At 36.3% G+C, this 24,669-nt stretch overlaps 2 protein-coding genes and 1 pseudogene across 3 annotated transcripts in view; all 3 read left to right on the forward strand.

Moving 5' to 3' along the window:
- LOC109108156 (COMM domain-containing protein 9-like) overlaps nt 1–2,144 on the forward strand; it is a 2,294-nt gene extending 150 nt beyond the window's left edge. The window contains exons 1-6 of the mRNA XM_019121330.2: nt 1–341; nt 443–568; nt 1,120–1,259; nt 1,353–1,387; nt 1,489–1,592; nt 1,799–2,144. The exon at nt 1–341 is cut by the window's left edge and continues 150 nt beyond it. Coding sequence (XP_018976875.1) covers nt 291–341; nt 443–568; nt 1,120–1,259; nt 1,353–1,387; nt 1,489–1,592; nt 1,799–1,936 — 594 coding nt within the window. The 5' untranslated portion in view covers nt 1–290 and the 3' untranslated portion in view covers nt 1,937–2,144. The remainder of the gene's footprint in view (nt 342–442; nt 569–1,119; nt 1,260–1,352; nt 1,388–1,488; nt 1,593–1,798) is intronic.
- A 175-nt stretch (nt 2,145–2,319) lies between these two features.
- On the forward strand, nt 2,320–6,608 carry LOC109108481 (annotated as a pseudogene).
- Nucleotides 6,609–7,409: 801 nt separating this feature from the next.
- LOC109108174 (mitogen-activated protein kinase kinase kinase kinase 3-like) lies at nt 7,410–24,580 on the forward strand. 2 transcript variants are annotated; one of them, XM_042774030.1, is made up of 33 exons: nt 7,410–7,653; nt 10,034–10,091; nt 10,356–10,446; nt 10,976–11,040; nt 11,137–11,192; nt 11,288–11,335; nt 11,678–11,720; nt 11,806–11,878; nt 11,985–12,116; nt 12,327–12,390; nt 13,036–13,116; nt 13,213–13,329; nt 13,702–13,780; nt 13,877–13,935; nt 14,019–14,059; nt 14,579–14,617; nt 14,816–14,869; nt 16,453–16,507; nt 16,601–16,874; nt 17,954–18,024; nt 18,366–18,407; nt 18,569–18,653; nt 18,770–18,849; nt 19,084–19,144; nt 19,254–19,371; nt 19,535–19,593; nt 19,760–19,863; nt 19,953–20,124; nt 20,271–20,339; nt 21,549–21,641; nt 21,720–21,790; nt 22,077–22,132; nt 22,214–24,580. In XM_042774030.1, the coding sequence occupies exons 1-33, from the start codon at nt 7,558–7,560 to the stop codon at nt 22,299–22,301; spliced, it is 2,694 nt and encodes an 897-aa protein (XP_042629964.1). In that variant the 5' UTR covers nt 7,410–7,557; the 3' UTR covers nt 22,302–24,580. The 2 variants fall into 2 exon arrangements, with proteins under 2 accessions (XP_042629964.1, XP_042629965.1); XM_042774031.1 differs by having other exon boundaries at nt 16,601–16,775.
- The last annotated feature ends 89 nt before the right edge of the window (nt 24,581–24,669 follow it).

Consider the following 24,669-nt stretch of genomic DNA (forward strand, 5'->3'; position numbering starts at 1 on the left):
GATGCACTTGCTAGTTCCTAACACATCTCGGAAGGTTTTTTTTTGTTTGTTTGTTTGTAGTAACTAAAGGTTTTTTCCAGTCAGAAGCTTTCTGGAGCATTTGTGCTCCTGATTAAGAACACTAGAAAACAAAGGTTATCAAAAATCCATCACGAAATGTACTTAAACCACTTCTAATTTGTGCAAAATTAGTTTTGGCATTAACGTTAAGATGTCATTTCCGCGGAGTGTCTTTTATTTTGACACTAAACTGTCGTGCATTCACGTGATGACGACTTTAAGACTGAAACATGGCTTTTCTTACAGAGGGTCAGTTTACTGCTTTGCAGCTGCTTTTAAAGGTGTGTAATGGAATATATTATCAGGTACACATTCATATGTAGTGTGTCCGTTAACAGGACTGAACTGTAGTATATTCTGTTACTCTTTACTCTTGCCTCAGGCTCCGTCTAAAGATGTAGTGCGGAAGATCTGCACAGAGAGTTACCCAGCCGGAGCCTCCAAGTGTCCGTCTGTAGTAGAACAAACTGCTAATGCTCTCTCTGTGTCCAATTGCGAAGCGATACAGGTGTGTTAATGACCTTTTATCCATTTAAGTATAAGCAATTCCCAACGCCGAGATGTTAAAGTGGAGGCATGTGTTATGTTTACAATTGTAACCGGATGTAATTTGGTTGAAAGTGTCCGATGATCAAAGTGTGTGTTTGCATGCATGCATACGTCATGTGAATCAATTAGTTATAAGACTGCAAGATGTCTGTTAAAGATTGCTTCATCTGGAAAGCGTCTGCTGTGTACAAAGATCTGATAGACATCTTTATTTAGGTTTTACTTTTTTATATATTTTATATATAATAATATAATAAAATCTTAACGACGACATCTGTGCAACATCTTCAGAGACGTATCGCAGATGATACATCGTGCAGATGTAAATGCAGATGTCAAATAGACCTGATGTGCTATCAGGGCTGGTCATAAATGTGACCTTAGTCAAAGGTGTGTTTTGGTCACAAATGTTACTAGTGGGATTGAATGGTTTAATGTTCATCATAAAGCACACAAAATCATTTAAATGATGTTGGTGTAACAATTTCCTTCATTTTTATTTATTTACAGTTGCTGACAGCTTTTCACATGCTCTCGCATCATGTTGTGTACCAGAATTTAACCTCTCCAGAACAGATCCTGTCACTTTTCCCAGAATCATTCCACTCAAACCTGAAGAATCTGATCACCAAAATTCTTCTGGAAAACAGGTGGATATATCTTTCAGATCCTTACATAAATCCACTTAAGTAATTTACCCTGCTGACTAGTTTGTAACCCATTTTTGGTGTGAATATTTTCAGTGTCACATGGAGAAATGAAGCTTTGTCCAGTCAAAGTGAGTGTGAAATAGTTGATGACATTGTGTTTTATGCTTGTGATCCATTATGAAACCATTTTGGAGCTGTTAAGTTATGATGTACTGTATGTGTGTTATAGTTTCACTGCCAAAACTGGTTGATTTGGAGTGGCGAGTGGACATGAAAACTGCTTCCGACTCATTGAGTCGTATGGCTGTGCCAACATGTCTGTTGCAAATGAAAGTAAGCTACGTGCATAATCAATGCTGTAACTTATATTTAGGCTCATCAGATATCTAATTAAAGATATTTATATGTAATAAGAGTGCAACATTGGTTTAAAACCTAATTTTGATTGATGTAATTTTTTTTTATTGAAGATTTAACACAATGTTTTTAATTATCTTTTAAAAGACCTCTCACAACTCTGTGTATGTGTTTCTGTGTAGCTCCAGGACACTCCTTGCATTAGCGGCGGTCCAAGTGAGTCCACAGTTACAACGGAGCTGAGTAAAGAGACACTGGACACCATGATAGACGGTTTGGGTCGAATCAGGGACCAGCTGAGTGCAGTGACAAGGAAGTAGAACTGAATAAAAGATCTTGCCTCCACACCTGTTTGTGGACATTCAGACTGATGGACATTGGATGGTTGATCAAAATGTAAAAAAACAATGGACATTAAACGAAAAAGAATTGCATAGTAGGTTAATTGATTTAGTTTGTGAAATGGAGTTTGTTCTTGTTTTGATTTGTTGTTTGGTTTGTTTATTAAACTTTGTTATATAAAAGTTGTCCCTGACTGATACATTTTTTCATTGCTACATAGTTTCAAACTACATGGAAAATTTTCACAGCAATACACTGAACAAAATGTTTATCATGTTTCCATGTGTACTTCACTTGTATGACATACATTATACAGTAGGGGGCCAATAAATATGCTGCTAGCTTGAGTTGGTTTGCGTATATGTGTAAGGTCAGGCCTGTTTTTAGCATGTTTACCACTGAGGTACATTAAATGCTGTTTCTGTTACATATAAGATTTGCTCTACTAAATAGAAAGAATTTCGATGTTATCTGTTAATTTTCTGCATGGCCATGAGAGGCGTTGTAAACATTTTAAACCTTTCCTGAAAGTAAGAAATATGACAAAAAAGTTTCAGCTACATTGTGTAGGGGAGAAATATTACAAAACCATTTACAATATTTTTTTGTCAAATGAAGAATAGGCTAGACTAGGCTGGATTCCTTAACTGCAATGTTAAAAAACAAACGGAAAAAAACTGATGTAGTAAAGTACCAAGACATGTAAAATAAATTCCTTGTGATAATATTAATATTGCATGTCATGTCAGAGTTCCATATCTATAATATCTATATTCAGAAAGTATGTTAATAGCAGGAGGGTGAACCCGGAATGTTATGCAAAAGTATAGAAAGTTCAATGAAACTGACATTAGCCAAACATTTTCAATCATCAGACAGTCACTACAGTGCATTTAAAACCATTTAAGTGATGCTTTACCTATGAACATTTATGTTATGTTTATATTATGAACAGTATCTGCCCATAAATAACTAGATAGATTTTATGCATGTGTATTTTAATCCACCTGTTACAGCTATTCAACTTTCCCATAACGATGATGAGGTAAAGTGTTTTATTGTGTTTTTGTTATGTGCTGTATTTGTGTCAGGTGGAGAAGATTCCAGGTAGAGTGTTCTTCTGCAGCAAAGCTGATCTACACACCGTGACACAACTCAAGTCTGCAGAGAGGCTGTTTCTCCTTTTGAGCAAAGCTGAACCAATTTCACTTCCCGACAACCCAGGTGTGTATGAACGAGATTTCAGTGTTCTGATTGGTTGAGAAAAGAACTGAACAGCTTTTGTTTGGTGTGCAAAAATCTGCTTGGGCAAACAAACACTCCCCATTCTGTCATGAGAAAAATTTTAGTGCATGTACTATGAACCTCTGAACAAGTCCGATTTGCATTAGTGAAATCACATTTGGTTTTAGCCAGTCAGCAGGTTATGAGAAGCAGTGCATCACTTGCATATTTAGGTAGTCAAGAGATAAGAAAACAGTGTACTACATTTTACTTACATGCAGCCCATTTTACCGATCTTCCCTTTTCTTGATTTGATAGCAAAGACAGCTGCTGTTATAAAGCATTGACCTGGACAGTCCTATAGCAAGAGCTTCAATGCATCCAGCAGCGTGGACAGAAGAGAAAGCAAGAGGAGGATGAAGAGGACAGTTTGCACACACCGTTCTTCAGAGTGAGCTGCCGCTGTAGTGGAGTCATTGCACGCTCTCATACCTCTCAGGTGTTAATTGTTTTAAATATAATTTTTAAATGTTATGACATGTTTTAATGTGTTCTGTTTAATGCAGTCTAATCTAAACCTTGTAATAAACAGACACTTGAGGATAAAATAAAATGTTAATGATTAATTACGCTGATGTTTACATTTTTATATGCAAATTGCTATGTAATATCAATGTCAATATTGCAATATCAATTGTAACTAAAATGGAATTTTTTAAATGCTAAAAATAGTCATTTTAATTGAAGGTGTCAAATTTGGACACCACTATATTTTGATAAAAATATTTATGCAGTTATAAACCTGACTTGTGTTTCTGTGTGTATGTTTAGAGACTGAGTCGTATCATTGGCATGGCCATCAAAGAAGATCTTGGGTGGAAGGTCGACCTAAGAGAGCCTGTTCTTGAGGTATGCACACTCAAATAATAAAATAAAAAAGACAGTAAATGCATTAACACACTGAACCACAGGCATTCAAATGTTTATGCTCTGATATGTTTAAAATTACAATGATACTGTTTAAATGTTATTTTGTGGATTGCCTCTTTGTGTAAATAGGTGAATGCGTATTTAAGCGATGACCATTGCATTGTAGGCATCCCTCTCTTGAAGTAAGTATCTCTATATATAACATTTGAAAGTCTATCAATTTAAGATATAATGCAGTGTGTGTGGAATCTTCAGGCATCCTCTGGCCAGTCGAACTTATATGAAACACAATGGGTTACATTCTACAATAGCCTGGGCCATGAGCTCACTTTGCCCTAAAAAGGTGAGGTCTAGAATGGCTTTTAAAGAGGCAAATGCACACACACAGTAGAATCATTAAATCAGCAGCATTATCTCTAGTTCCTTGGAGTGAGGGGTGGGAAACGTATTTGTACCTGAGAAGTCCTTATCTTGACAACTAGAAAGAAAATAACACATCAAGCGGATTAAGAATATGCATTACCATTCAAAGGTTCAAAAGACTTTTGCTGCTCTAATTTTAAAAGCTTATTAAAAATTAATAAAAATAACTTTATTACTATTAAATTAGCTGCAAAAAAAAGAACAACACAAAGCTCAGACAAAGCAAAACAAATAACAGCTTTTTTGTTTTTCATAGTTTTTGTCCTCTTCTCTCTCTCCACAGCTGATTGATTGTGTGATTTTAGACCCAGTGTGTGGAGTTGGTGCTGTGCTGTTAGAAGCAGCTCAGGAGTATTCAGTACGTAAACACACATCACACACTCTAAACTCCACATGCATTCACATCTGACTAACTGTATACATTGTGTGTGGGTTCAGAATGCTGTATTTCTAGGCATGGATATAGACTGTTGCAGTTGCAGAAAGCTGCAGAGAACGTGAAAGCATCTTGAATGGAAGGAAGGGTGCAGCTACTTCAGTCTTCTGCCGTGGGTTTGGACAAACTCTCTCCTGTTTCATCATCTCTGACCCCGTTTAGCCAACTTAAAATTTGTCACGGGTGATCTGTATCAAGGGTGTAGTTTTGGTTTGAACATTGGACAGGTGTTGAAGTGTGAACTGCTTTAGTGGAGACCCGGGTCATGCACCCTCATAAGGTTTGTTTATTTGTTTGTTTGCTTATTTGTTTATTTTTGTAAAACATTTTTTTGTGTGCTATCATCCACACATGCAAAGTTTGTTGATAATATAACTGCAATAAAGTAATAGACTAGTTAATACTGGATGTTTAGGCACTCATAGGCTGTAGTTTGACAGAATGTTCTAATTCAACATGCCATGAGAAGTCAATCTAACTTAACATTTTCTTATATTGATATTGTTTATTTCTTACTCCTTAACAGTTCATCAGGCTCTTTATGATTTCATCTATGCCATCTCTGAATATCTGAATATCTCACTTATCATTAGAACCCATTTTACACCTGGCTCTCAATTCTGACTTGTACTTGGTCTTACGAAAATGTGCCATAGTTCTTAACTGTAGCATTTTCTATAATAAGGCTAGCCTATTATTCACTACCAGGCCAATAATGACTTTTTTTTTTTTTAATTAAACTATATAGACTTTGTTATAAAAAACAACAGCATGCACATTTAGAAACAATAGCTGCCTACAACATGCCACAGTTGTAATATAAATCTATAGGGAAAAATCTATTCCCTTAACAGATTATTTATTATAATTTCTACAACAAGTTAGACTTCATTTACCACAATAAATCAGCCTACAATAAATTATACTTGCTAGTTTTGATTATTGGTGGGGTTACCTCTCCCCAATGAAAACATTTTGTGATCATATTAATTAATATACTTTTTTTCTGTTCCTCAGAGATCCCTCTTGCAGATGGAGCGGTTGATGCTGTGCTGTGTGATGGTCCTTTTGGCAGGAAATTCAGCTGCAGCTCTGACACGCCATGCTTACTGAGAGAGATGGAGAGGTGTTTTTTATGAGCATATGTTTATAATTTCTCTACAAATATCTGTGCTTTTGGGCTGTAGTTGTATAGTCAATGTGTTTTTCTTTCTTCAGGGTACTTCGTGTTGTTGGACATCTTTTTCTGTTACTGAGTTTGCAGCTTTCTGCGCAGCTTAAGAAGACAATTTGCACACGTGAACACAGCCAAAATTTAAATTCCTTGGACACAATTAATGTTCACACTGACCCCTCAAACACACATAATGAAAGCACAGACGCACACAATAATAAATTTTTAATCAAGCTCTGAAACGTCAAATACACCAGTATTAATCAGCTCAGGACACACAGGGTTAGTCTGGGCAGCACAGACGCGTTTATACACATATACACCAAAACTCAAACACACTCACACTGAAATAAGCTCACCCTGATGTGCTTATGTGGACAAATAATTTACAACAAATGAGCAAGATGCTAATAAAATCTATTTAAAAGAGCCTTATATTGTTTTTCATTAAAAATAACTTGGTTATTACTTAAAATTTTAAATCTTTTTTTTCTGAGGAGGTCATGATGATGATGAACAAAAATGTTACAGTGTAACAGTGCCTTTTTAAACACCTTCACTGCAGCTTTTATGCATAATTCTTGTGGAACATTGTTTGCCTCTTTCACAATGCGTTATTAAAAAAGTGTGTTTTTAATTATTGTTTAATATTTCACAAGTTTATATTTCATCTTTGTTTCTCGTATTTGCCATGTAATTTCTAATATTGTAACATCATCGATAGTAATAAGACTTTATAAACAGTTATTTTATTATTATTTATATACTATTGTAGTATTGATTAATATTGTGAATTAACTGTCACTTCTATATTTATTATGTAACTTTAGTTTAAAGTAATTTTATTTTATTTTAATTTAGTTTTAGTCATTTTAGTACTTGTAAGTTTTTTTTATCTGATACTTACATCTTATTTAGCTTTATTTAAATGATTAAAAACGAGTTTTATTTATATATATAGTTTAGTTAAAAATAACAGCTGTCCTTGAGATGTTTCCCTTACAAAAAAAAAAACTTGTCTAAATTTTAAACAATGGGCTAAATCTATTTTATTATAATTTCAAACTGTTATGTTTTGTTTTAAACGTTTTGCCTGAAAAGAACGTGTTATCTTCCTTTAAAAAAACAACAACAACTTTGCTGTCTATTAAAATTACAATAATACATTTTAAGCCTGTCTTAGGTTTTCAAATTGTTTCTGGTTTATTACGTGTAGAAATTTCTCCATCCTCAGTGTGTTTTTGTCGTCAGGCAGTCGCACTGCGCATGCGCACAGGAGGCCATGTTGTTGTAGTTCGGTGGGACTGGACCGTCATATCCCTCCGCTACTGTCTCTGCGATAATCACCCCCTCCCGTTTTTGACATCAGGGACAAGTAAATAAACCGGAGGGCGCAAACGGTGACTCGCACAATGAATTTAAGCCTGGATCTGTCGCGCAGAAACCCTCAGGAGGACTTTGAGCTGATCCAGAGGATCGGGAGCGGAACCTATGGGGATGTGTACAAGGTAAAGATCAACTGGGTCTCAGTACCTAGGGAGCTACCTACCTAGACTGCATTTTTAGGCATCATTTACGTTTTCGAATGGTCAGAATGCACCTGTGGTGTCCGGAAAATGCTGTCTAGGTAGACAGCTCATTAGGGTTTAAGACACTGACCAGTGTAACCAGTGTATGCGGGAGACAACAGATGTGTGTTTATACTGGACCGGAGTGTATCTGTGTTTTGTCGCAATTTTGCAACTCGGATATGGTGTAATATCCTGAAAGGGTGTAGAGATCTTTGTTTTCATAATGCACAGGGCCTAGCAGGTCTATTTAACCAGAGAGAGAGCCAGTGCAGGGCTGTCAAACTCAAACTCCTGCATCTCTTTATGTGATATGTGACATAAACAAAGGCAGAAATAGACCAATACGTTGCAGATGCTGTGCAGTGGCAGATGGTCACTACTGAGGGCTGCTGCAAGGTGTTTGGGATCTAAGGGGGAGGGCAATTACAATCATGTTCTTAAGAAACATTAAACGTGTCTGACTTTCTTTGGTGACAGGAAGTAGCTGAACTTTAGTGGGTCTGTGCGAGTGTGTTTGCCCACAACTATGTCCATCCTGTTTGTTTGTAATTGTTCCCTCTTCCTGGGGTTTTACAGTGTGCGTGTGTTGGGTGTATGCCATGTAATTCACACACGTTCACTCAATCAGAGCCTTGATGTGGGTGGAGAATTGAATGGGTTCATCTTGACATGTCTGAAATGTAGGACCAGAATAACTAAACCAACAAGCAAAATATTTTTCTGCCAACTCTACATAGAGTAGACCTGAAATTGGGCCTCAGATTCCCAGGGGTGTGAAAATATGATGTGGTTTCACAAATTCCCTGGCAGCGTTTGTCCAGGTTGTCCTCTATAGTAGTCAGTAGTAAAGTCTGGTTGATTCATGCAATATAATTCTGATTGCTTACATATGTTCCTCCGGATTAGATGTATCAATTAGCTATTTTAATAAAGTAGAAACAGCCCTATGCATATTTAGTACAGGACAGTGAAATGCCTCACTGCAATCGGTGAGGCACTTGCGAGTGTGTGTGTGTGTTCATATGAATGTTATTTGATATTCCCCTTGTCCTAGTTTTGACAGCCATCACAGCTCTGTGAACATCAATACACACATTTCACCAGCTGCGTCAGTTCCGTATTACTTGGAATGCTGAATGGAATTCCATATAAAACTGAGATAAAATATCTCTCTTTCTCTTTGTGTTTCTGATGACATCAGCCTCACTTCTGTTTGGCAGACAGATGTCTCTCAGTTCGGTCTTATAGATGAGGCCTTTGTGAGTGTGTTTGTGTTTTAACTTGTGAGAGAACATGCAAAATACTGTGTGTGTGTGTGTGTCTGTCTGTGTGTATTTCTAGAAATTCCTGAAAAACACACTACTGTTTAAAAGTTTGGAGTCTGTAAGATTCTTAACAATAAAAAAACAACTTATTTTTACATAAATATTTGTACGAAATAACAGTTTTCTATTTTAATATTTTTAAAAATGTAATTTATTTTTGTGATGGCAAAGCTTAATTTTTCAGTAGCCATTACTCCAGTCTTTAGTGTAAAATGTTCCTTAAAAAATAATTTTAATATTATGCTGATTTGGTGCTTAAGAAGCATTTCTTATTTTTGTGTGTGTGTGTGTGTGTGTTTATATATATTTTGTGTGTGTGTGTGTGTGTTTATATATAATTTTTTGTTTGTGTGTTTTTGTTTATATATATATACATATCTAATTTTTTATTTTGTTTTTGGAGGATTGTTTTAATTTTTTTAAGTTCGAAAGAACAGCATTTATTTGAAGTAAAAATATTTATTACATAATTTTACTGCTGCTTTTCATTAATTTAATGCATCCTTAATAAATGAAAGTATATCTATCTTTTATGGATAAAAAGAAAATCTTACTGACTTTTAATCATACGAACTTATAAGGATATGACATATAATGTGTAATTAAAAGGTGCTGCATGTTTAACTATTTTTTTATATTAAAATTGATAGATATATCGATCAGGTGGTTTACTTTGGACATATTTGAGCATCAGGTGATAGCCTTGGCCATTTGGACGCAAAACAGAAGTTGTTCTTACTTCTTTACTAGTCTACGACAGACTTGCCAGACAACTGTATGGGTTAGTTTTTCTAAAAAGTCTAAACAACATAGCTTTCAATATCCAAACAATGGTAAGTGAGGGGAGTAATGAATTGGAAACCTGTTTATTTAATGCCTCTCAGTTGTTGGAGCAGATAGATCTTTTAATGTGAGTCAGATCCATACAACAAGTGTTATCATGTTATTGCACACCTTTTGGGCTTATGGACTCTTATGCTTTCCATTTCCAGGCTCGTAATGTCAACACTGGAGAACTGGCTGCTATCAAAGTCATCAAACTAGAGCCAGGTGAGCCGTCCCAATGCTGCTTCACACACTGTGCTGCTTAACCACCTCTAGATAGTGCCCTATCACTGTCCATCTATACTTGAATAGTTAAATATTACAACTGTGGTGTGTTCATGCATAGTAATGGTGTGATTGTGCATGCATTTTTAATTCAGGCAGCATGTCGAACACTTTTTAGTGCACAGTCACAGTTCCCATGGTTTTTGGTCTGTTTACACTTTACATGTTTTTTTATTGAATTATTGTGTCAATCGATTTTTACAGGAGAGGACTTTGACGTGGTGCAGCAGGAGATTATTATGATGAAAGATTGTAAACACTCAAACATTGTTGCATATTTTGGAAGTTACCTCAGGTACATGTACACGCATGCAATCACACGCCGTCTCTGGCTCGTTTAATACATTTTATAGTTTAGTACAGAGGCATCTATTTGTACATTTCAGCAAATGTTTTTTTTTTTGGCAAAATAACTCTTATGTTTTACAAGCACTTCATAACCATTCAAAAGTTTTGGGTCACAGTAAAGATTACAAAAGATTTCGATTTTTAAATAAATATTGTGCTTTTGAACATTATAGTCATCAAAGTTCACAGTTATTTTATTATTATTATTATTACTGGTTTTGTTCTATTTTTTTTTTTTTATCAGATAAATGCAGCCTCTGTGATCATAAGAGACTTCTTTCAAAACCATTAAAAATCTTATTAACCCAGATTTTTTTTTTAATACTATTTCCCCTTTTTAACTTTGTTGATATTTTTTACTACCTGTTGAAATACACGCCACAACCCAACTTATCCATGCACCTATTTTGAAGCTGTTGTGGACAGAATTGGTATGACAAGATTTGATAATTGATGTCTTAATATCCCTGTTTCAGGAGAGATAAACTATGGATCAGCATGGAATACTGTGGTGGAGGCTCACTCCAGGATATTTACCATGGTAATTATTGCCATCAAAATAGGAGTTTATAATGCATTTGTCATCTTGATACGTTCAACAGTATCTCTCATATACATGTATATCTGTATTTTACAGTTACCGGGCCGTTGTCAGAATCCCAGATTGCGTATGTATGTCGGGAGACCCTGCAGGTATATACATACACATTTACTAATGTTAAAAAGTACTGAAATGCGACAATTTCAAGTGATTAAAGTGGTAATATGGGTTTTTGTGTTCATTTCAGGGTGTTTACTATCTCCATAACAAAGGCAAGATCCACAGAGATATAAAGGTACGTCAAAACACAATTAAATCTCACTTTAAGTAGGCCATTCTTCTCGGTGTTGACATAATTAGCACTCATGTCCCACTTGACTTATGTTATGCAAAAATAATTTTTTTTGGAAAATGCTATTCTTGATAACATGGAAATATCAGAGAATTACATGGAAAGTCATGGAATTGTTAAGTCAGTTTTGTTTGTTCATAAATTGGTCTTAAGTGATTCATTAGTGAAGTAGTCTGAATCAAATAGTTATCCAACCATGACAAATGAGCAGGATTGTTTTAAAGGGGTTGTTATTCGTTGTTGTATTTTGCAATTGCTCACTGTGCCTCTGCTCTTGTTTTATAGGGTGCAAATATACTGTTGACAGACAATGGCTACGTTAAGCTAGGTAAGAAAACACTTTCTATGAACACCTTGGGAGTTGGCATTTAATAAGAATTCAACTCTCACAACTGCTGTCTGTCTCTCTTCAGCTGATTTTGGAGTTTCAGCTCAGATATCAGCCACTTTAGCAAAAAGAAAGTCCTTCATTGGAACTCCTTATTGGTATGTCAGTCCTCCTTTGTCTCTTGTGTGGCAGGACTTGTTTATATAGTTTAACTGTAGACATTGGACTTTATGAATTTCTTTCTCAATATGTCTTTCTCTGCAGGATGGCACCTGAGGTGGCAGCAGTTGAGAGGAAAGGTGGCTATAATCAGCTGTGTGATATTTGGGCCGTGGGCATCACAGCTATTGAGCTGGCCGAGTTGGAGCCGCCGATGTTCGACTTGCACCCCATGAGGTGCGTGTGCTGTGACTTGTACTCATTTAATGTCACTGTGCTCCATCATGAGCAGTCCATTGCTGCACGTGCCAGATTCTGCTTAATGAATTAATTTTGTAGCTAATACATATTACACAGGACACCTTTAGTATGTTGACAGTCTAGCTTTCTCCCGCGTCTCAACATTTGTTTTATTTTAGTCCATTCTTCTATGTTTCCCCTTCTCAGAGCACTCTTCCTAATGACCAAGAGCAGTTTCCAACCACCTAAGCTGAAAGACAAAGTAAAGTGGTAAGTATTTGTAAATGTGTTCGATTTAAAATTTCATTCAAAAGTGTGGGGTTGCTAAGATTTAAAAAAAATAATAATTTAGTGCTCGGGAATCATTTCTTATTATCAATTTTGCAAACAGTTGTGCTGTTATTTCTTTTAAGAGATGCTTTTTATTAGGATTATCTGATGAATAGAAAATTCAGCATTTATTTGAAATAGAGATCTGTAGTAACGTTATTAATGTCTTTACTGTAACTTTTGATTATTTGAATGCCTCTTTGCTGAATAAAAGTATATATACTTTTATTCAGCATATATATATATATATATATAATATACTTTCTTTGAACAATAGCGTATACTGTTGGCTTTTTGCTTTTTATACATAGAGTGAATTTCACCCACTGAAATTATAAAAGTCATTCCACAAGGTCATTCGCCAAGAGAAATATTCCCACTTCACAAAAAGATGATCTATAGCTCAAAATATAAATAGGTTTTTACTAAGTCACATAAATTATTTAAAAATAAAAGAAGCTTCACATTTCTGCTTTTTAAACCTCACTATTTGAGTTGTGAGGGGGTGATTATAACTTCAAATTTAGATTATTATTACAATATTTTTGAAAAACTCACACTCATCTGTTTTGTTTTGGCTCATGAAACAAATAATTTCCATCACTTTGTGAAAATGGCTTTGACCAAAAATCCCAAGAAGAGACCAACAGCTGACAGATTACTGCAGGTAAGATCTGCCCTTCCTCTAGAGCACATTTATGATTGGCTCCAGTTACCCACCATTATTCAGTAAGTTTTCATTGCATAACTTCTCTTTTTGCAGCACCCATTCGTTACTCAACCGCTTAGCCGGACTCTTGCCATTGAGCTACTGGACAAAGCCAACAACCCTGACCACAGCACACACAGTGATGCAGAGGAGGATGACATTGACCCAGAGGTGACGTCATATATCTGACTCTTTCTTTACCTTTTAACCAGTGGGAAACCGTGTTAGGCTTTAAACTGAAGCACTGATCTCTAACTGGTTGTTTCTTTAGATGTAGATCCTAAGTGAGGGCAGACAGTTGGCTCTGCCAGCTGCCAGGTACAAGTGTGTCCGGTTACCCATGCTGCAGTGTGCATATTTGATTGTGTGTGTATGTGAATGCATGTGAGTTTATTGGTTTTAACACATAACATCAGTGGCTTGCGGTGTTATCTTGAGGAAAGATTAGGGTCTTGTAACAGATATTCACAAAAGGTATGTATGTAACTAAGTTGGTTTAGCTTTCAAGTTTTTAAACTTTATTTGTGGTCTGTGTGTTGGCAGTCTCCCGTGTCTGTTCCACATCGAATCCACTCAACTAGCAGGAGCTCACGAGATGGAAAGACTCTCTCTGAGATCAACTGTAAGTCATGTCTCAATAAGCTTTTAACTCACTGAACCGAAACAAGCACAAGAATTCTCAGCCTAAATCTGAAGTCTGTGTATGTCCCTCTTCTAGTTGATAAGGTGAAGTTCGACCCACCTCTGAGAAAAGAAACAGAACCGCATCATGAGATGGTTTGTGACATTATGCCATTGATTTATTGCTATTTAGTGTGTTTGTTTGGATGACTTGTTTGACTCTTTTTTGATTCATGTAGGATCTACCATTAGATCCCCAAAGCATTCTGGGAAATAACAAGTGAGTGTATAATGCTTCAGTTTTTATTTAATAAATTAAGGGATGGTTGATGGATAAATGGGTGGTTGTAAGTATGTTTAGATCCATTCCTAGTTTAAAGTAACAAAAATGGATTGTCAAAAACCATGTCTGAAACTTAGACAATTATTTGGTTGTTGGATTACTGGTTGTTACCCATCCCTATTTTAAAAATATCAAAACTGAATATCTAAATGGAATGTCTAAAACTATTCAACCTGACTAGTTAACTAGTCAGTCTTTGGATTACTAGTCGAATCCATCATGACCCATCTCTAGTTGAACAAAACTAAAATTAAAGAAATTAAGGAAAGTTTAAAACTAGCCAACTTCACTAGTGAACTGTAAAACTAGTCTCCACTAATCGACTTCTCTAATCAAGTAGTTTTGTTGTTGGATAAATATATTTTGGTATCACAACCCATCTTTAGTTCATACAAATATGTTTGTGTGTTTTGTATGTGTAAAACTAGTTCTGTCTTTTATTCATTATTTTTGTAGGAGTCTATTAAAATCTGTTGCTGAGGAGCTCAGTCAAAGGTAAGCTCCTCCTACTGTCTCTTTTGATTGGTCAGCCAAACCTCCATGCAATCTAATCATGTCTGCAGTCTCATCTCCTCTGCTTGGCATTGAGAAGCTCTTACTGCTGAGTGTGTGTGTGTGTGTGTGTGTGTGTGTTCTCTGCATTCTTCTCTGACTGCTTTACCTTCTTAGCTTCAACCTCTTCATCTCTCTCAGGGGTCATGTGACACATTTAGAGGATGAGGAGGAAGATGAAGGTGATGATTTGCAGTAAGTGAGAGGAAGATGTAATGTGAGATGTGTATCATTCAAAAACGCCTGTGGTCATCCATGACTCCCTGTCTGTTAGTGTCAACCAGATGTGAGACTGAAGGATGTGCCTGGTTTGTTTTGTAGTGTGTCTGGTTTTTAGTTGCTTGCTGGTGCACAAATGCATGATCATTATTGAAATGCACATCATTGTTTTTTAATTCATGTGCCCTCGTAACGTTTATTTAAAAACCTGACCTCCCCTCAACCTCACAACAACATTATCTTCTCTAATGTGTGCATAGGCATGAGGGCTGGGCAATGAAAAAAAAAAAAAGTGAAAGTGACGTGACATACAGCCAAGTATGGTGACCCATACTCAGAATTCGTGCTCTGCATTTAACCCATCCAAAGTGCACACACACAGCAGTGAACATACACACACCGTGAACACACACTCAGAGCAGTGGGCAGCCATTTATGCTGCGGCGCCCGGGGAGCAGTTGGGGGTTCGGTGCCTTGCTCAAGGGCACTTCAGTCGTGGTATTACCGGCTCGAGACTCGAACCCACAGCCTTAGGGTTAGGAGTTAAACTCTCTAACCACTAGGCCACCACTTCCCCCGTGCCTCCTCTACAGCAGTTTTTATCGTTTGGTATTTGTTTGCATTAATTAAAGAAATTGATTCCTGATGGACAGAATAAATTAATTCATTTTTTTTTGTTTGAAAAGCTGATTTACTTGGATGTACATCACAATAGAGGAGAGTTTGAAAAGCTGATTTACTTGGATGTACATCACAATAGAGGAGAAAAGATGTTCATAATTTCTGTTTCATGCCGACTTAATGCTAATAGAATTTATTATGATGGATTTTCTCGTAGCTTTTCCCATAGATTAACTTTGAAGGAGGAACCTGGGTCATATCTAGAGAGAAGAGTATCATAGAGACTTGGGCCTTTTTGATTTGGTACAGTATCAACCACTTAGAACACCATAGAAACCACATGGCAACAGTTTGACAACTTCTCAGGACACTCTAGCAACCACCCAGAACACCCTAGCATTGTGCTAATATTTTTTTCAGGGACAAGTACCACTCACATTTTCTTCAGAAAATATACAAATATAGTTATAAAAATTACATTTTTGTGTATGTTGTAATGATTTGTTCAGACATTTGTTTTGTTTTGTTTAATTACCTGGTGATGAGCACAAGATATACAGCAACACTTTCATTTCCAGTCAGTCCAAGTCTAACTGAGGACAATTGAGAATTGTATTTCTCCTACTTAGAGTTTGCTGGAACTTCAGACACTAAGAAGTTCAAAATATTCCCAAGCTTTGCTCTGGATTGGGTAGATTGTGAGCATATTTAGCACACAGTTTGTGTGTCTTGTGTTCACATGACCATTCTTGCTTGCTTTCTTTACCATTTTTGACATTGCATATGAGGTCTCTTTCTTCATCTGATTGTATCCCTGTATGTTTCCACCTTTTTAAGAAAACTGTGCTGTTGGTTCTTGCATCCTGCTTTTGTGTTACATCTTAATTAGCAGCATGGCTAGAAATCATTTCAATGATTTTGTGTGTCTGCGTCTATAGCAGTGAGTCTACTTCAACCATGAGGCCTAAAGTACCACCTCCTCTGCCACCCAAGGTAAAAGCTACACACACTTTTCCTATGCAAAACGTGCCTTTTGACATAATGTGTAACTCACACTATGTCTCTTTTTCCCTTTATCACTTCCAACCAAAGCTTCTGTCTCCTGGTCAGAACAGTACTGTCTCAGAGGACAATACCGGAGAAGGGACCATTAAACGTTCCCCAGCTTCTGCAAGCTCCACCCCTCCTGTTCGGACTGCTTCCTGTGTTCCTCCCAGGCCGCCACCTCCTCGCCTGCCTCCACACAGGCGTAGTAGTCTAGGTAACAAACCATCTGAGCACGATCAGACAGAGCCAGCAGGGGATGATGAGATTTATAGGTTCTGGGAATGGCTTCATGCTGAACAACAAGAAGAACAAAGTAAGCTAAGCATTGGTAGACAGCCCTGCCAGTCTTCCTCTATTCCTTGTGCTTTTGAATACTATCATTTTGGCATTAGTTCGTTTACTTAACATGGACAGCTGTAGCTTTACCGTAGGTTAGTTGAGAGATTTGTAGATGGGTCTGTGTGGTGTAGTAGTTCGATTGTGTTGTTTGACAACCCAATTCATGTCGTAAATTATGCAAATAAGGTAACAATCATGCCCCAAAATGTAACGCAGAATACACTTTGCACAGCACAAGTCTTTGTTTTTTCTTTGCCCAGTTATGGAGGATGCAGCAGACTACCTTAATCATACATGGGAATATCCACCTTATTTTCAGCTTTAGAACGGACATGACCTAATTTAATTTGAATGTGCAAGGCTTATGGTTTTATTCACTTCCAGTTATTTTAGCTTTACAAAAGTCTGTTATGCTGCTTATAACTGCTTAAAACAGCTTAAGCTGGTTGGCTAGACTGGTTCAAACTGGAAGTAGCTGGTTTTAGATGGCCTCCTAGCCTGATGAAACTGGTCTGTCAGCTTGGCCAAGCTGGTGTTCAGCTGGTTTTAGCTGGTCTCCCAGCTAAAAAAGTAATCAAAACTCCTCTAAAACCAGCCTGCTAAACCAGCTATGACCAGGCTGCAAGACCAGCCAACCAGCTTTGAGCACAGTAATATTGCAAAATGGTATTTATTATCATGCTAGTTTATTTATTATCATAAACATACACATACTCTTTAACTCTGAGTTTTACTGTTTACTGTTCTTATTCTTCTATTTATTTTCCTATAGCAGCAAATGAATCAGAAGTCTTGCAACTTCTAGATACCTGAAATACTCAGTTACTGAATTACCTCAATAACAGCTGCATTAATAAAAAAATACACAAATTCTGTGTACTGCTCGCTTTCTGCGGGTAGTATTAGTGCAACCATAATCAGGCAAATAGCATGTTTGTTTGTTTTTGTTGTGAAATGGGGCATCTGTAAAGAATGTAGTTTACATAGGTGTGTCTTTGTTTTTCGTGGTTTCAGTTTTCAAAGGACAGATATAATGTGAGTGTTTATGTGCAGGTAATGTAGTTTCTGTGAAGGAGAATGGAGAGAAAGAAAAACTGGCCTCCCTTCCCTCACCTAATCTACAGGTATTATTTATTATTTTTGTGTTACCTATTTTATATAAAAATTCATCAATGTTTCAGATGCCCAGTAAAGAAAATATCTCATTTCATTATGTTATTGTCATATTTAAGGTTGTTTTAAACCGTAATTAAATTATTAAATTGGCTGTGCTACGGACAGGAGGAGATGCAGTAGATGAGATATATTTTGCGTGAGCGATCTGACTTTACAATTATTGCCCTTTGATTACTATTCCCTGATTAAATGGGAAAACAAAAATAGTTTAATGAGGCATATGCTGCTCTGTTAAACTGAGATTCTTACACAAGCGTCTTACAGAGATGATCTGTTTCTCTTTTTGTAGCTTCCAATCAGTAATGGCCTCCCACCGACTCCTAAAGTACATGTGAGTCATCCAGCACTCCCTTTTCTCTTTATCTCTCCAACTTTCACTATTTCACTATGCATCAACACACCTGGATTAACACAAATATCATAGCAACTAAATTTGGACCGTTCAAATTCAGCTCTGCTGCCGTGATGTAGATCTTTGTTTCTGCTTTGCAGATGGGCGCTTGTTTCTCTAAAGTGTTTAACGGCTGTCCCCTAAAAATTCACTGTGCCTGTTCCTGGATAAACCCAAACACCAGGGGTAAGAAACAGTTCATGCAAAGCTCATGCATTCTCAAATGAAATGCTCCTAAATGACATACTTATAATGATTATGTTTTTTCAACTTCACGAGCTTCCCTTATGACTCTTTTTCAGATCAGTATCTGATTTTTGGTGCAGAGGAAGGAATTTATACCCTCAATCTAAATGAAATTCATGAGAGCACAATGGAACAGGTCAGGGCCTTTTTATTATGGTTTGCTTTTGCATTAGGCAGGTTTGACAATGTAGATATGAAAAATCATATAATCGTATTTAAATCTATATTTCAAAAAGCTATGTCATCAATATTTATAAAATGTATAATAAAAATTATAAATAGATTTTATGTACGTACTCAATAATTAGGAAAGGAAATGTATGATGACACATCATTTGAATTATCTTTTATTTTGTTGAATCACATACAGCTGGTTCCACGGAGGTGCACGTGGGTCTATGTAATGAACAACTGGCTGCTTTCAATATCAGGTGAGATAAAACCAAGAAGGAAAATAATTACCATGTGTTTGAAGGATATTTTATTGTTTTATCTTCACCATAATGTAATTCTATGCACATTTTTGTGTGTTTTGCACAGGTAAAGCATCTCAGCTGTACTCTTACAACCTGACGATGCTTTTTGAGCAAGCTCGACAAATGCAGAAGTTACCCGTTGCCATACCAACACACAAATTCCCAGACAAAATCATCCCACGGTATGATCCAGGCTAATATTTTTACTACTTTTAAAAAATATTTTTGTGAAGCTATTTAGTCCGTTATAATTTGTAATTTCATTTTAAATATTTGTTTTCTGTCAGTCCTATTAAATCACATCATTTGCATTTTAGTGCTGTCATGTTAATGCCTTTCTTTCAGGAAGTTTACTGTGTTCAATAAAATACCAGATACGAGGGGTTGTCAGAAATGTTGTGTGGGTCAGTATAAATGCTCTCACATGCACTTTATATTCTTATGTTTTGTGTTGAAATGCATACCAAATTATATGATCAGAACACTGCATGTTTTAGGATTTCTTGCACATAAAATCTTTTGGATATATATAATCAAAAATGAAGCATACTTCTGTATTTGTATTTTTAGTGCGAAACCCATACACCGGTCATAAGTACTTATGTGGCGCTTTCCAGTCCAGCGTAGTGCTGTTTGAATGGGTGGAAGCCATGCAGCGCTTCATGCTGATAAAGGTGAGGGTGAAAGAGAAATCACACTGAGAAACACAAAACCCATCCATGCACAAGATGGATAATAATCCTGTGTGTTTTTGTCTGTCCAGAGCATAGACCTCACCCTGCCGTGTCCATTAGAAATCTTTGAGATGTTGGTGGTTCCTGAGCAGCATTATCCACTGGTCTGTGTGGCGGTCAGTAAAGGAAGCCATCCTGATCAGGTGGTCACGTTTGGCACTGTTGATCCCAATGCTGCCAACCCAGTGTTCACAGAGCCCGGTCAGTATCAGAGTCTTAGTTCAAAACGGAACTTTTACTTACAAGTTTACTTGGTTTGGATTGCCAAAAACATGTTTGAGAGGATTTGGTTTCAGAGTGTTGCTTCTGGGATTTGAATGAACCCTTGTTGTGTTGTGTGTTTCCAGAAACACCTCAAACATGTGTCATTCATGTGACTCAGCTGGAGAGAGATACTGTCCTAGTGTGTCTAGATCGTAAGTCATGTATTTGTTTTATAATAAATAATAGAATATTATTAATGTTATGTTGATATTTAATATAATACTCTGCTGATATTAAATATTAGACCAGTTTAAATAATAATAATATTCACTTTTGTTTTGTTTTATGTATATATTTATAAACACTAACTATATTATTTGGAAGAATTGGTTATAATAATTATAATAATATAATCAATTCTTTCAAATATAGTTAATGTACATAAATATATACATATTACAAATATAAATGATACATATTACATTTTTATTATCATTTTAATGTACATAAATATATACATATTACAAATATAAATGATAAACAAAGTGTGCATTAGCTATTTTTTTTAGCCAGCACCTATTTTTAGCCACAATATGATAAAAGCAATACTCCACCCCAAAATGAAAATTTTGTCATTAATCACTTATCCCCATGTCGTTCCAAACCTGTAAAAGCTCTGTTCATCTTCGGAACACAATTAAGATATTTTAGATGAAAACCGGGAGGCCTGTGACTGTCCCATAGACTGCCAAGTAAATAACAGTGTCAAGGTCCATAAAAGTTATGAAAGTCATCGTCAGAATACTCCATCTGCCATCAGACGTGCAATCTAGGTTATATGAAGTGATGGAAACACTTTTTGTAAGCGAAAAAAAAACAAAAATAACGACTTTATTCAACAATTCCTTTGTCAACAGTCTCCTCTGTGTCTCTTCCTATCACCGTATGCTGCGTATGCTCTTCTGTATCATCCACGCCACAAGGATGTGCTGTTTCTACAGGTATTTAGCTTTGATTTGAAATAAAACAGCACATCCTTGTGGCACGGATGACACAGAAGAGCATACACAGCATGCTGTTATTTACTTGGCAGTCTATGGGACAGTCACAGGCCTCCCGGTTTTCATCCAAAATATCTTAAATTGTGTTCCAAAGATGAATGGAGCTTTTACGGGTATGGAACGACATGGGGGTAAGTGATTAATGACAAAATTTTCATTTTGGGGTGGAGTATCCCTTTAACCTGTCTCTTCATAAAACTAGAATGGTTTCTGAATTCACACAGGATCTTTTCAGCTGGTATTCGTGCATCACAGATTCATGTTCAAACAAGCATTTGCACATGCTCTTGCATTTTTTCTTGATCCAGCAGTTCCAGCTCTTGGAAACCATTACTCATATTTTATTTCTGTATTTTGCAGGGTGTATAAAATTGGTGAATTTACTGGGCAGGTTAAAATCCAACAGAAAGCTGTCAACTGAACTCACCTTTAACTTCCAGATTGAGGCGATAGGTAAGAACTAAAGTAACAGAAGAGGTGGGTAATTCATTGTGAGCTTTGATTAATAATAATGTATTTGTCTTCTTTCAGTGTGTCTGCAGGACAGTGTTTTAGCGTTCTGGAAGCATGGAATGCAGGGAAGAAGCTTTAAAAACAGTGAGGTGTGTGATTTGCCTTTGGTTTTGTAAATTGGTGCTTTTCAACTAGTTTTGCTTTAGGAACCAGATTTTATAGCAAACATAAAGTGATCAAAATAGCTTATTATGCAAAAGTGAATTTTGATGGTTTAATGTTCCCATTGTGATGTACCACTGATCTAGATTATACGATCATAGTCAGTAACAAGTGCTCTTAGCTTTAAGGTGCAGTCATTTTAGCCAAATGTTGTGGGTAAAACAAGGTCTTTTGTCCATTGTGATTGATGGTAGCTGATGTTCTCTGCTTTAGATTACTCAGGAGATCTCTGATAACTCGCGAATCTACAGGCTGCTGGGTGCGGACAGGTGAGAGCTCACCAGAACACACACTGTACCACAACTGTGCCATGATCAGCACTGTTCCAAGCATTTTTCTCTCTTTCTCAGAGTGGTGGTGTTGGAAAGCAAACCGACAGAAGACCCTGCAGCTCAAAGTAATCTGTACATCCTCGCGGGCCACGAGAACAGCTACTGACAACTCACTGCCTTAACACACAATACATAATGAGCGCTACAAAGTACGTTTCAGAGACTTAAACACCTCATTTTCATTTATAAAGCTACTGAACAAAACACTACAGGAAATAAAAACATATTTAAAGACCATTGAAATTAAACACTACAGATACGTTTTAAGACCAGAATTTTTGGTTTGGTATGATACCAGCCCTTGGTACCTCGTATCGATACAAAATCGATACCTCAGTACAAGCAGATGTAGGTAGATTCGCATAGGATGTAATAGCAAATCAATAATTTGAATTAATTTACAGTTAATACATGATATGTTTTGGTATTGTACCAGTTTAAAGTTGTTGTTTTTTTTTGCAAACTTTGTGAACTTACTGTAGATGCATTTCAATACACAAAAACAGTGCAAACTAAACTCTTCAGAGACACCTTGATACACAACCATCAATTCTGTGTGACTCCGATAACTAATGTGAAAACAACAGTCTAGTACAACAGTTGTCTAAAAGAGGACACAAATAACATTGCTTTTATATCTGGCATGATTTGCAGGTGTTTTACCATCTTGTTAGCTTTGTAGCTTTCAGTATTGCAATGACGCAGGCCTTTTAACAGCTCCTCTCTTTTACATACCAATACAGTTCACACAGAATGCGTAAGTCTAATCAGCTCAGCTGTATTTTCTTTTGCATCTCTTTCTCGTCTCTTTTTATCCTGAAGATGTAGTGACTTTTTGGCAAAATTTTGCGGGAAAAAGTTCATTGTCAACTGTAGCATTGCATGATGTATCACTCACACAGAAGTTACTTTTAAACCAAGCAGCTTTGTGTTGGCCAACGTGGCAAATTAATGTGACTAAATTTAACCCCATGCGAAATCTGTATGTGGAAATCTGTCACCCTAACAAGAAATCCTATTGAAGTGACTGGATTTTGCTTATGAAAATTTGCTAAACAACTGTAAATGTAACTACACTTTAAGGTAATTCAGTAAGATTTATGTCTCATTAGATCCACATCTTGTTATTAACAGCACAATAACAGACAATGGAACCTTAGTGCAGACGTTTCTATTGTATTATAAATTATGAATGTTAATCGTCTTATTGGCCATTCATACAGAATGCATTTTTTGTGTTTAAAAATGTGAGGGCATTGGAATAAAAAAAAATTCTATTTGATGTCTGCATTTACATCTGCAAGACATTTTTTAGAGTGTTTGCTCATCTGCAATACATCTATAGGACGTTTCCTATCAGATGTCAAATATATAGACATTTAGAAGATGTCTTTAAGATGTTTATGGTTTAGAATGTATGTTAAACTAATGTCTGAAAGACGCCTTTCAGATATTTGTACACAGCAGATGCTTTCCAGATTAAGCAGTCACAAGCCACTTAATGGAAATGGAGTGGTTTTAAGAGTTTTTATATTTCATTATTTATGCAGGAAGTCCAAGTGTCATGTTTTTGGTTCATTACCAAGCACTGTTATTGAAGGTTTGCACAATACGTTTGCTCACGTGTGCTCACGTGTGCTTTTCTCCACGTGCTGTGTGTGTGTTAATGAGTGAGTGGATGCTTACAGGCTGTGATGTCAATAGTAAGAGTATAACAAACTAAGAAATCCTATTTATCAGGCTCACTGAAAACAGAATAGAGACAACATAATGTCTTATGAATGCAGTATGTGTAAATATTGAAATGGGAAGTCAGAAAAAGAGCTCTTTCTAGAATGTAGCTGTCTGTGAAGATTTCTCACATTTTCATCAGTTTGTATGGCATCATATCTGAATACTAACTGTTCTTTTTGTGTCAAAATTGCAAAATCAAGTTTTGTTTAGCTGAATGCGCAAATTTAGCATGTCGTGTCTACCTCTAACATGCATAATTTTTTTTTTACATAGATCATGCGCCATTAAAACTCTACTGCAAATAGAGTATCTCCCTTATAGCAGTTTTAAATCCTGGTCTTGTCACATGATCCATGATGCAGATTTTTGTCAAGACCCAAATGAAACCGTGTCTGAGCCTAATCTCCATTTACTCTGTATGTTTGAAAGACTCATAAATGTGTTATTGGATGCTTTGAGTACAGAGCGTGTGTCAAACTACTCCATGTTCACAACAGCAGCGTTCTCTTGTGTGATGTGATGCACATTGTCTTGTATATAGTGTAAAATAATTTGAGTTTTACAGACTGTATAAAGCCAATATTTTGTTTCAAATGTGGAACTCTTTTATGAGATTTAACATATTAAACCAAGGTGAAAAAATATCAAATACATCTGAATGGTGTTGTGTTTCTTATCATATATACACATACACACTTTATTATTGCTTTATTTTAATTGTTACTATTTACATTTACATT

Source organism: Cyprinus carpio, chromosome A17, assembly GCF_018340385.1.
Source record: "Cyprinus carpio isolate SPL01 chromosome A17, ASM1834038v1, whole genome shotgun sequence".
NCBI classification, from domain to species: Eukaryota; Metazoa; Chordata; class Actinopteri; order Cypriniformes; family Cyprinidae; genus Cyprinus; species Cyprinus carpio.